This window comes from Lygodium microphyllum, chromosome 7 (genome assembly GCF_053477565.2).
Source record: "Lygodium microphyllum isolate KBCC chromosome 7, Lygodium_microphyllum_v1.1.10, whole genome shotgun sequence".
Taxonomy (NCBI): Eukaryota; Viridiplantae; Streptophyta; class Polypodiopsida; order Schizaeales; family Lygodiaceae; genus Lygodium; species Lygodium microphyllum.
The window spans coordinates 114,562,515-114,575,705 of NC_141141.1; the positions used below are offsets into that span (position 1 = coordinate 114,562,515).

At 40.6% G+C, this 13,191-nt stretch overlaps 1 protein-coding gene across 1 annotated transcript; it reads left to right on the plus strand.

Moving 5' to 3' along the window:
* Positions 1 to 9,685: 9,685 nt before the first annotated feature.
* Positions 9,686 to 11,588, plus strand: LOC148033860 (Golgi SNAP receptor complex member 1-2-like). Its single transcript, XM_087682376.1, is given in 2 exon segments — positions 9,686 to 9,703; positions 10,672 to 11,588. Coding segments are annotated over 2 exon segments (711 nt in total). The 3' UTR covers positions 11,365 to 11,588.
* Positions 11,589 to 13,191: the final 1,603 nt, after the last annotated feature.

A 13,191-nucleotide genomic window follows, 5' to 3' on the forward strand; every position in this document is an offset into this window, starting at 1 on the left:
CATACAAATGATAGCTATAACCACAAATGCATTAGTTCCTAGGGTGTAGGCATTGTCCTATGAGATGAATTCAAACCAAGGTATTAGGATGTATGGGATGAATCAAAGAAGTGTGTGCTAGAAGGGAATGTAGGCTGGAACACATTCAAGAATGAAAAATCATTTTTAAGTCAAGTTTGAAAGCATCTCAATTTTCATTGATTAAGCTTGCGTGTTTCTAATGTTAAGCATTGCAATCTCCTTCTTATTATTGATCCATGAAAGATGTCTCATTTATAGGCAATGAAGAGAGAGATGATGAAGCAAGAATAAGTGAGTCTAAGTTTCTAATAAGGGTAGTGGATAAGGGACAAAATATTAGGTTGTAATAGTTGTACTTTGTAATGAAAGCCCAAATTTGGCATTCAATTTTTTATGCACACCAATAGTTACTCGTAATGCAATAAAGGGCATTCTTAGTAGCTCTGAGTTGTCCTATCTCAATGTAAGTTAGAGATCCAAAGCTTTATGTAGACCCTTGTATATTCCATAATACAATGAAGATTATTGTTTGGTCATTGACATTCTTATTTTATATTTGCATAGAAAATTTTGTTGTGTCAAGCTATATTTTTTCTTATAATTTTCTATATGTGATCCAATTTGCATTAGTTACTTTCTATTTGTCTTTTTTTATCAAGCATTGCATCTATTATTGTGTTTCTATACCTATTTTAAAAAATAAAAATAGAAATTGCAATAGTGTTTAAAAATATGTCTAACTTCTCAAGTAGAATCATGTGAAACTTTCAACTAGATGACTATAGATGCATGCCTTCCAATGGGACTATAAACATGAGTATGGACATACATGCATCTTTTTTTCCTAATTGACAAAATATCTCTATCCTCCCCATTGTAGCTCTATTTCATTGTGGTGAATCATTATGTGCAAGGGCATTGCATGTATGTTTAGGAAACTTTTGCAAGGACAAGTAGAGGGTAACTTATGAACTACAAATTTTGATGGGGGAAAATATTGCCTTGACACTATGCACTATGTTCACATCTTCAAGATGAAATTTTGGTACCCCTCTCTCAAATATCCTTCTTATAGAGCAACCTACATGTACACTAGTAAGGCATCAAGTTGCAAGCACTTCTATTTGGGTATCTAGCTTGAACTAGCATCAAGCTTGCATGGCAAATTTGAATATGGATTTCTAGTATTATCATGTTGTTATGTTAAAGGTTATGTTACTATTAAAGGTGAATGTGATTTTTCAATATCCTCTTGTTATGTTTGAGATTTTATTATACTTAAACATCATATTAGATACATATGAATAAATGTTATAGATATATATTTTATATGGAAAGTCTATATATGAATTACTATATATTTTAGGTATATTTTATAAATTTAAAGTTTTATCATTCTAATGTGTTAAAGAATTTTCACACATTAGATTGATTTTCATAAATTAAGAGTTTGGTTTATTATGATAGAGACTTTCTTACACTCCAAGATAAGTTCATAGAAAATTTAGAGTTTTGGATTATTCTATTGTGCTAGAGAATATCTCATGCTTAGAATGATTGTCATAATTAAGAGTTTACTATTTTATAATAGAGTATTTCTCACACTTCAACATAGGCTTATAGAAAGTTTAGAGTTTTCAATTATTCTATTGTATTGAAGAGTATCTCATACTTTAGAATGATTGTGATATTTTGTATGATAAATACACTAAAGAACTTATAATAGGTTCACGTAGCATAGTATAATTATCATAATGAAAAAGGAAAATTGATAGACATAGCATATACATCTACACATGTTATAGTTTATATATATGGATTATTGTATACATAGCATTCTATATATGTAGCACATTGCATATAACAAACATAATAGAAAAATTATAATACGTACATCTTAAAATAAAATTCTATAATAATTAATGTCACTCATTCATTGGTAAGTTATTTTCAATAATCATTTTGTCAAAATAGTCTTTTGTTTATAAGTTCAAATTTATCAAATGAGCTATTAGTAATATTGATCATTTCAACTATCTCTATTTCAAAAATTTCCCCAAATATCAACCTTTGGTATTTTCTTGTTATACCTAATGTTGTAACATGAGTTTCCTTATATAACCCAAAGTACAGGGACTCAAGTAAGAAGACTTGCAGAAGATGAGGAGAGAAGCTTCCAGTGATGGGAGATGAAGAGAAAGAAAACATGTTTTAAGAGTTAGACACATGGAGAAATATATTCTTATTTTAGATCCTTAGATGCCTTATAATGCATAAGTCTCTACTTCCAAACCAAATATAGATCATATAATTACGTAAACATCAATTCTTGAGTTTTATACCAGTGGAAAATCCACCTATATTTAGCTCTTCATACATCTAACCCACGATGCATGGATGTGGGTAACATACATAAAATCTATGGTTTGAAAATAGGCATGATAATTCATGGTAACAACACAATATATAATCAGACCACATGAATTTTAAAAAACTTATTCTTGATTGCTTTAAAACCCTTCTTTCACCTTCATTTTTAAACTTTGCATTCATGAAAACAAAGATCTATGAAAGTACCAGTTCAATCCTCTAGATCACTTGATTCAAAACCAGAAATATATAGATCTAAGATGAAAGTGTATGATAGAACTACTAACCTATTATTCAATGTATTATAGTGGTAAAACACTCTTGTTTTAGTCCCAAGACATCAACCTTCTAGTGGTTTGAGAAAGCTTTAGAACAATCTAATATGTCTCTTATTTCAGAGCAATAAATCATATGCCATTGTAATAGGATATAGGAGAGTAATGCACCCTTGTAATTCTTCATTCTCCACCTTCCAAGGTCAATCCTAATCATATCCAATGTAGCCATGAAGCGTGCCCCATTCAGCCCAACACCAGGCCTCCAAACCTTCAGTTTCTCCTCCATTCTTCTCAACTCGTCTTCATTTTCCTTCTTGGTAGAATACTTTGTCCTTGTCTTGTACTTCACTCCCAGCTCTAAGCTCCATGCAAACAGGTTGACACAACATCATCTAGTCTCTTCCAATCTTCATATATGCATGTAAGATGGGCAGTGTGTAAGAGAGGGGGATTTAATAACGAGAAAATACTAACTACACTAGCTGGTATATAAGGTGAGAGAGACTTAATTTTTCATTATCAAATAATTATACAAGGCTTCTTTCTCCTTCACCATGCTCTCCAAGCTTCCATGTCTTCCCTCCCTCTCTCCTAGTCTTTCTCTCTCCATTTCTAGTATTTCTCTCTCCTCATAACTGTCTTTCTCTCTCTTCTGCTCTTCTTCTTCTTCTTCTTCTTTGCAATCTTCTCTCTCTTCTTTCTCTCTCCCAGTCCCTCTCCTTGACTATTGGTATCAAAGCCTAGGTTCTTGGTCCCAGTTAGTCCCTCATTTTACCCAGTTACAACTTTCTAGTCACATGGAATTTTGAGTCACAGGTACACAGGTACAGGGAGCAGTAGGGGAGTTCCCAAAGATTTCTGGACCACAAGGACTGCAGGCAGGAGCATTAATGGCGGCTTGGACCAAGTTTGGAGGAAGGAAGACCGACTTTGGCAGCTCATGGCTCATTTTTGGCCCATTTTGAAGGTAAAATTTTAGCAGCCATGGTCACGGGAGTTAGAAGAAAGTCTAGTTGGGGTTACTTTTCAGGGAGGGTCTTCTCTCTCCTCATTTCTCAAGCTTCTTGCAAGATTCCATGGAGGAAATCAGGCCCAAATCTTGCTCACTTCTCTTCCATGGAGACTCAGCCCTCTTCCTTGCTTTCCTAGAGCTCAAGAGCAACCAACCAAGTAGTGTTTAGCTGTGGTGACCATCTCCAACCCTCCAGGAGTAGCCCCGTAAAATCTAGCACAAAGCATGGGCTGCTTCTTGGCCAGATTGATAGCACCCTAGCCCTCCTCTCCTTCCTGACTCTCACTCCCAGCCTCTTGCAGGTCCCTTGAGCAAGAATGAAGCCTCCTTTCTCAGCTTCTTGGACTTCTCTTCCACCTCAGAAACCCTGATCATGTACAGTCCATGGCAGCCATGAAAGCTTGGCATCAAGCTCAAGAATCTTGAAGATTTTGGTATTTTCTTGGTCTGGGGAGTTTCCTCTTAAAGCCTAGCTCAATATTTGGCCATCAAGAAGCAAGGGAAGAAGATTAGAAGCAACATTTGAAGACATGCACTTGTGGGCAACCATGGCTATGGAAGTAGAGCTTCAATTTCAGCAAGAGCTCTTCATGGGAAGGTCCTGAGCCATCCTATCTCCAAGCTACAACCACATTGGAGCTCATTCTCAAGATTTGAAGGCTTCTTGGAAGCAAGAAGGCATTATGGAGTGCCCATTTGGAAGGAATCCTTCTCTTGATCAGTCTATGCAAGCAATGCCCTTCCCCCATGGAAGAATCCTTCTTCCCCAAGCTTGAATTCATCCTTTCTTGATGGAGCACAACCATTTTGGAGCTATGGAGCATGTGGGATCAAATTGGAGCTCTCATGAAGGACTGAAGTGGCATTATTGGATGCCTTCTTCATCAAACAACACAAGGTAACCGATTCTTGGCTCTCATTCTCTCCCATTAAGCCTCTTGTTGAATCCTATCCACTTGTTTGAGAGGATGCATGAGTCCAAGTAGGTAATAGGAGACCCAAACATTGTATGCATACTGAATATTAATCTCAGTCATTCTCATTTAATCTTATGGCATTGGAATGGATTTATTCATGTTGAAGCTTCATTGAGATTATATTTTTCTTACCCATAACCCGTTTGACTTCTTGTGAATTGATTGAGCCAAGAATTGATTAAGAAATCCATTGTATAACTATGAGTAGGCAGTGAGTCACTGCCGGTGTCGTGCTGCTGCGCATCGGAGCTGTAAATACCTCCATTTTTGTTGTGCATCTGTGTTATCTTTTCACGTGTGTTTCATTGTGTTTGATTGCTGTGTTATCTTTCCGTCCTTTTATGTACCCACATCCAATGTACATACTCCACTTGTGTGTTTGTGTTTGCGTGTGTTTTTGTTTGTGTGTGTGTTCTGTGTGTGTCAGAAAAATATGAAAAATTGATGCCAAAGAATATTATCATGCTGTCAGTTTCAATGAAGGACTCCAAGAAAAGTACAAGAAACCATGTGTAACATGTCCACTAGAATCATCCAGGACACGTCTTAGCAGTCCATCGGAAAGGATGTCTAGAAAGCTCCGCCCGACATTCCCATGGAATGTTACGGGACTTGCGATCTAGGTCTTCCCGCGTCTGCCTCGTAGCAGAAGTATCATGGCCGTTCCCACTTAGGATCGACCTGAATTTGGGTATTCCTGTTTGGTCATTAGCTAGCAGCAACTAGCATCAGACCCGAGCGAACTACTTTACGCAGAAACGCCAGGTCCGAAGCGGATTCACGCTGCACTGGGTTCAAGGAGAATGGGAAACGAGAGGGATGCAAAACTCAACCTCTCTACCAATAGGCATAGTCCCATTCCGTAAATCGGGTAAGACATAACTCTAGGTCATCGCTCTCATTATTCGTTTGATAATGATGATCATCCCATTGTTCTTCGAGATTTTTGAGAAAAGTTCCCGGCTAACCGGGACCACCCATCCGTAGGACGGACCCATGGTCCATCCTCCGCACTTTCCTCGGTTTGTTTTAGTTATGTAATTATCTAACACATTAATTTGACATATAACAATCAGCTTCTTTAATTAACCCCATTAAGCACTGGTTCCTTCACGTAATCTTATCACGTGACATAGAAAAACAATATCAAACAACTTCTTTATTATCATTTCATCATTTTATCTTTGAAATACAAGGAGTTCCGCCCGTAGGCTTGTCCATAATCCGCCCGAAGGCTATCCAGTAATCCGCCAAGGATCACTATTCCAAGCTTCTGCCCGTAGACTAGTATGCGGGCCTCGAGATCCAATCCCGAGTCACGTTAGCCTCTTGTGCAGGACCCGGAAGGCGAGGGATTTACAGCCAGAGTCCCCCCCTGGCACCCAAGCATCCTCCTGCTCCAAGTAGAGCTCAACGGAAAGACCTCTCGCGGCGGGTTCGGTCCACGTTCCCGGCACGGTCAACAACCCCCTTGGTTAGGGTCAGGCGGGCAGTCGGGGGTAACTGAAGCTGCCTCTCCCTTCAGGCCTTCAACCTGAAGCATTTAGATATCTTTTCATCCTTTAGTTCCTTGAGCAAACAATGCAAACAGTGCTTCCTAAACTATTACAAGCACAATCAATTTCAGTGGTCGTTTATTTGGCCAACTGTTAAGGAGTGAATCCTTCTCCCCGAATGCATCCATCATTCGATCCGGGATTTATTGCGACTTGGCAAGATCCCCAAGGGTTTGTTTGTTCACCCTTTTGTCCTTGGGTTAGGGCCATACCCTGTTAACCCAACTTAACCAATACCTTAGGTAATAGTAAATCCTGGCGACCATGTCGCTTCAATTTATTGAATTGGTCATTTGCTTCCAGGCAAATACCTAACTTTCCTTTTTCTTGGCAATTATTCCCCAAGAAAGGTGATGTAACAGGATGATTACTCATCCTCTTGTAAGTTAAATTTGCGCAATAACTTGCCAACCTCATTTCAAGAAATGACAAAACTCTCTTGTGGACAAATCACAAGTCTATGCGATGTTGCAACTTTTTGCACATGTGTTGCATCTATTCCACGGGATCATTTCACCCATTGAATGGCGTTTTCTGGTCACGGAATTACCTTCAGCCGAGTAGCAGGGTTTAGGGTGTCTTCTTACCCAACCCATTCCTAATTATATTGGGCCACGGTCCTAGGAATTTCCAACTCAGACGGAGTTTCATCATTTGAATGAGTGATCCTTAGGATAGAAACCTTAGATCGTTTTATGCATGAGCATCCAATTGACTCAACATTTCGTGAATGTGGGTATGATCTTAGGGTTTGAGGGTTTTGACTTGGCAACAAGTGTAAAACCAGGTCGAATCCTTATCGTGCTAAACCCTAGTTAGCACTTGGGATATTTGTCATATCGACTGAACCATGCCCATATGAATCCCTTGTGGGTTAGGTGATTTAGACAACTCAATATACTTGTCTTGCGACAAGGATGAACCTTTCCTAGAGATAATAAACTAGATCTAAAGGAGGAAAAATAGTTACAACTACACCAATACATGTAAACATGCGATTCATTGCTTCTACACATCACATGGTTCACAATAACCCTATCTTTCCTTGGTAAAGTAAAAATGCCTGATAATCTAGACACTAACTTTCCTAGGTCCTACTAGGACTTACATCAAATAATCATGCCTACAACCTTGTTGTCTACACTTTAGAATCTTATGCTTTGATAAACCATGCAACCTTTCCTAAATGCGGCTCCTGATGAATGACATTTTTGCATGACGACTATGCAATACGCAACTTTCTCCTAGCTACAATGTAGTCAATGAAGCTCATACAAAACTAAAGCTAGTGTTAACTTATTCCATTTTACATGCCACTTGCAAGTCCATAGATCATTTTCGTGCTCTTCTATTTCTTTTCGAATAACATCTTATGGGTGTTAACTTTTCCTCATGAATCATTACAATGAAGATTTATCTAAAAATGTGACATACCATTAATCTTTCCATGCCTAGTAAAAAGGTGTACCTCAATAATTTCAACCTTGTAATGAGGTAACAGTTGTTCTAGGCTCGTCACTTTTGAATGCACAAAAGGAAACTTACTGATAAGGTCCTAAAAATGCATAGACACCTTATGTTCTTTTCATTCATTCCATTGAACGTACCAATGACCAATTTTCATATCTTGAGCTAATTCTAGTAAATGTTCAAATAGCCAATTCATTTTCCAATTGCGTTTAACTTGACTAGGTGAATTTGAACATGCATGGGTGCTTCCTAATCCATGAAGTTATCGTGACTAATTCAATACTTTTGTGTGGAATCCAAATAGATAAAACCTGGACTTGTGGACTCCGGGAAGTATCCACGTAAATACTAGGAGAAAAATCCTCCCACTGGCGCGCCTTGTGACTTTTTAGGGCCATCGTAGACATGATTTCGACTTGTGGTTTGCCTTCGTGGTCTATCAATTTTACTCATCTTGGTATGCAGCCTTTTGATCTTTGCCTTTCTCCATCGTACATAGGAGATTCCTTCGCGGAACTTCAGATGAATAGTGCTTGCGGAAAAGGGCCTTGATGAGCTTCTTAGGAAGAACCCGAGTGTTGGCTAGGACTGGGTTTACGGATGACTGGTGGGCTTTGAAGCCTATTTGCGGAAAGGCTCTTACGATGGGTCTCAGGGGAAGGGAGCTTTATAAGCTTCTTCTTCTTCTCTTCAAAATTCCAAGGCTAGGAATGAGCTTGTGTGTGTTACAATGGAAAAGGGGTTTAAAAAGAACCCGTGGGGGTAAAATGGGCTTTATGGGGAATCCATGGGAAGGGGGTTAGAAAACGGGGGAGGGTATAAAGGCTTGTGAAAGTTGTAATGGAAAAGGGTTTAAAAGGAACCGGGTGGTAAAGTGAACTTAAGGAGGTTTAGTGGAAAGAAAGGGGGTTTAAAAACCGGCTAGTGTGAGTCTACGAGAAGGGGGTTTATAAAACCCGAGCTAAGGTGGGCTTTATAGGGGATGCAAGGGGGGAAAAGGCCTAATTCCCAGGGGGTGTAAAAGACCGCTTGAGAAGGGCAATAGAAAAGGGGGCTTAGAGAGCCCCCCCTTGCGTAGGAAATCTTTTACAAAAATGGGTCCCCTTAAAAACCTGATGTGGCTAGTGGGAAGGGCTTGTGTGAATGGGCTTATAGAAGGCCCTTAGAAGCTTCTTAAAGTAAGCTTCCAAGAAGCTTCTAACCAAGTCAGAAATCGACGTGGAAGAAGAAAAGAAAATGGGGAGATTAAGGTCGGGGGGGAAAAAGGAAAGAAAAGCTTATGATGGCCTCAACACGAAATGGTGGCGGCCTGACACGACGGAGGTGGGACGATAGCCGGCGGCCTACGGCGAGCACAACGCGGCCTCCTCCTCTTGTGGCGACATCAGCAACTTCCCTCCTGAGCTTCACGCAGCCTCTCCCTCTGCTTCCTCCTCTCTCATGGCGTCGACAGCATCAACAATAACTTTCCTCTCTCTCTCCACGACCTCAGTTGGTAGCTCTCTACTCTTCCTCTTTTTTCCTCCATGCAGCCTCTAGCCTTCTCCCCTCTATCAGTCTCCCGACTCCCCTTTCAGCCCCCCAACTCCCCCGTTAGAGGGGGTTTATATAAGAAAAGGGGGGAGAGGACACCCTCCCACATGGTGGCCTGCATGGCTCATCTCCCCTCCACCTCTCAAGTTCCCTACTTCAGTCCATCCCCTTCCCTCAGCCACGCTTTGGCTGGGGAAAGGAAATAAAAAAATTTGCACTAATTATGACATTAATCTCCTGACCTCCTCCCAAGAGGGAGTTTACCTATGGTTATGCGGGTTATTTAAACCTCGGTCACGTTTTGCCAGTGGAGAGGTCATGATTCCTCGGTCCCGATTTACCAATGCGAAGTACTCCTTTTCTCGCGTACGATCATAAATCAACTACCGAAAATGGAGATAACCTTTTCACAAATTTACGATGCACGGGAGGTTGGTCTAGTAATATTTCAAACGGAAATATTACACCATGGAATCAAAGGAAGCCGTGTAGAAGCCGACATTTAAGCTATGAAAACAAAGGTTGCACGTGAACTTTTAGTAGATTAGTAATGCAAATTATCCACTGGTTTACCTCCAATGTGCAAAAAGAGAATCCCGATACAATGGCTCTTTTGGATTCAATTCTAGAAGGGTTGGTTGATGGTGAGAGTGCTGCATTAAGGTCGTATTGGAAGGCATGCCCATCTTATTGTCCCTGATGTGAATCTTCTTCAAGTGTCTAGAACTGGTGGGTTAGCTTGGGATACTACAAATCAAGTCAAATATACTCTTCCGTTCAGAGATAATGGCCATCCTGACTTAAAAAAGAGCTTGCTTTTTTTTTTAATGCGATATATTGGAAGTGAGGATTGGTTGTTTCGGGAGGAGGACGATTATGAGGTGCTAAAAACTAATAGAGAGAAGGCAAAAGGGGGGAGGAAGTCATTGCTTCATGAGCTCGTGAATGAATAAAAAGGAGGAGGCATCACAGAGATGAGAGGCGCAACTGCTGCAACAGGGTCTAGAGGAGAGCGCCTTGTCTGCTCTTCTTTGATGTTGTCTTTGACCAAGACACTCACGAAACATATGTCGAAGGCATCAAGGAAGAAGTCATCTTGTCTCCTGCTCATGCATTGTCATTAATTGCAGTGGGAAAAGGACATCGACATGTGGGATCTAACAATTTCAATGTATTTATGGTGATAAAAAATCTCCAGGCATAATCTCGTTGGCAGTGAAGGATGTATTCAACACCATACAGAATACTCCAAGTCGAGAATTTCTTCTTCGTGTATCTTACATAGAGATTTATAATGAGGTGATAAACGACCTGCTTAATCCATCTGGAACAAACTTGAGGCTTCGCGAAGACACACAGATTATATGTAGAGGGCGAGACAGTCAGGGACTCTTATACAAGCACCGGCCGACTTCTGTGCCTCAGTCGTTAGCATCAACATGGGTCTCTAGGAGGATTTTGAGGAGCTACGCAAAGAGGCTCGCAAGATAGAAGGGGACCTCGATGTCAAGCTTTCATCATATGCCAAGTTAGGGGGCTTGCTGGCGCATGGCGGATATGTGGAAAGTGTATCTACACCTGATGAGCTTGGGGGAGACGGGTCTTGGAAGTCCATGGAGATGGAAATAGAATCTTTGTTGAAAAGATTACTTGATCTAAATGACTCTATGAGTCGGGCTGCTACAGTAACAACTCCAACCACATCAGTAACTCAAAAGCTTGCTCGGCACAAGGATATACTTCATGAGTTTACTTAGGAATTTAGGAGGACATAAGGTAATATCACTTCATTGTGCAAACATGCAGAGCTCTTGACATCAGTTCGTAATGACATCAGTGAATATAAGGCTTCTAGCAGCTTATCACCTGGAGCAAGCTTACTGAGAGAGAGAGCAGCTATACATGGAAATATTAACCAGATAGAAGAGGTTATTAGTCAGTCACAGCCTACGAAAGGAGCTTTAGCTTCTCAGCGGGGCATGTTTGTAGATATACAAGGGAAGGTAAATCATCTTGCTGACCAGTTTCCAGTTATTCGTGGTGTACTTGGAGCTATAAAGAGGAAACGCTCAAAAGACACAATCATCTTGTTAGCTGTTCTTGCTGCATGCACTCTTTTTCTTATCATTCATTGGCTATCAAAGTGACATGTGGAACCGGCTGGATCCTTGCTGACATCTTGATTGGATATTCGATAGCAGACATATCTTCCTGAGAGAAAATTAACATGTATATCTTACTGGCTTGCAATACGTAAAGAGCAGTCCACTTCTCTGGCAACACCTGCTTTTTGTTTGCTGATGCAGGATTTGTACTCAGATTGGAGAATAAAGAAAAGGGAATGCAGCTTACCACAGCGGCATGAAGCTTGACGAGGATAATTACATTCTCAAGTATGGATCTCAGGAGGTTGAACTTCTGTGTGAATGCTGGTCAATGATACTTTTTTGGAATCTGTGAATCAGAGTCCATGGGAAGGCGATAAATTTTAGAAGGGAAGGAGCTGAACTTGCCAGTTTTCTTATTTTTCTAAGGCGGTATAACTACAGCTTCTCGTCAAGAGTAGTTGGCAATTTCTTTGTTGTAATTCACTTGACAAGCAATATAGTGATCTTTGGCATCAAAATTTGAGATCTTCTTGTTAGCCTCTTTCCTTGCAGCATCTTGAACCCCATATTCAGCAACTCTTGCACGAACTCCACGACATTTCTAGTGAACCCGACGTGAAAGCGCTGCGTCAATTTTCAGCAAGATGGGAGACTCGCAAGAAGAGATGACGGACGAGAATGTCATGAAGCATCTGTTTCAGTCGTTTACATCCTATATGCAGCAAGCACACGCGAAACGCAATAGTGATGCCATGGATGCCTTGAAGGCTGTCCAACAGGAGATGAAGCAGTTCAATGGCCAACAAGTTTCAACTTACTGCATTTGTATGAAGAAAAGATGAAGTTTTTTGGAGTTTCTCAAGACGTTTGGAGTCGCTAATTCTTGCAGATCGTGGTTCACGCGCTTGAGGTCCGAATTTCAGAAATTCAAGGAACACATGCTGGTTGGACAGAGTTTAAGAAGGCATTAAAAGATAAATATTTCCTAGAGGATACAGGCCTTATGAACCACAGGAATTTCTTAGCATGGGTTTCTATGCCTAATAAGGGACTTTCAGTTATTACCGCCCTTCTGCGAGAGTTCGAGAGTCGCTATGATCAGTTGGACGGGACTGAGCAGCAAGCTTTGGAGATGCAGAAGGTGGAATTATTTTTACAAGCTGCTGATGCTGATTTACAGGAAAAGTTGGATGATCTTTTGGAAGATCAAGCTACCGATTTAGGCTTAAAGACTGAGTGGAGACATGTCATTGATGCTGTGAATGCGCTTGTTAAGAAGCAGCGTAGGAGGGTACGATTGCATCATAATACAGGATCTGCTTCTGAAAAATCCTTGGAGACCTCTACTTCTACCCCTGCTGCAAGTTCTATGCCTAAGCCTACCCCTCCTGTTGTAAATCCATCAGCTCCTGATGCTCCAGTGCCCTTTTTAGTAGATAATGTTATTAAAGGCTTGGCAGATTTGACGATAGAGGCAGTCAAAGCTGAAGTTGGGAAGTTAAAAGAGAAACTTATGCCAGTACCTACTGTAGCACCTGCTCCAGTGATTGCTTTCCCAGTTGGCCAAAGAAAAGGAAGACGATGTATTTGGTGCGATAGTACAGAGCACCAACACTGCAGAGATTGTGATGCTTTTCAAGAAGCGCGTAAGAAGAACGTAGTGTTTTGGGGACAAGATGGGAAGATATGATGACAGAGACTGGTGCTCCTCTTGACACGAACTTTGGTAAGGGAGGCATGAAGAAGCTCGTTGATGATATGGCTGCGCGATTAGCTTATATGAGTGTTAGAGGAGATGCTTCAGCTTATGGAGTCCAGCTTGAGCAGAAATCAGACGGAGACTCTGCCTTATGGTCCTCTGCCTTG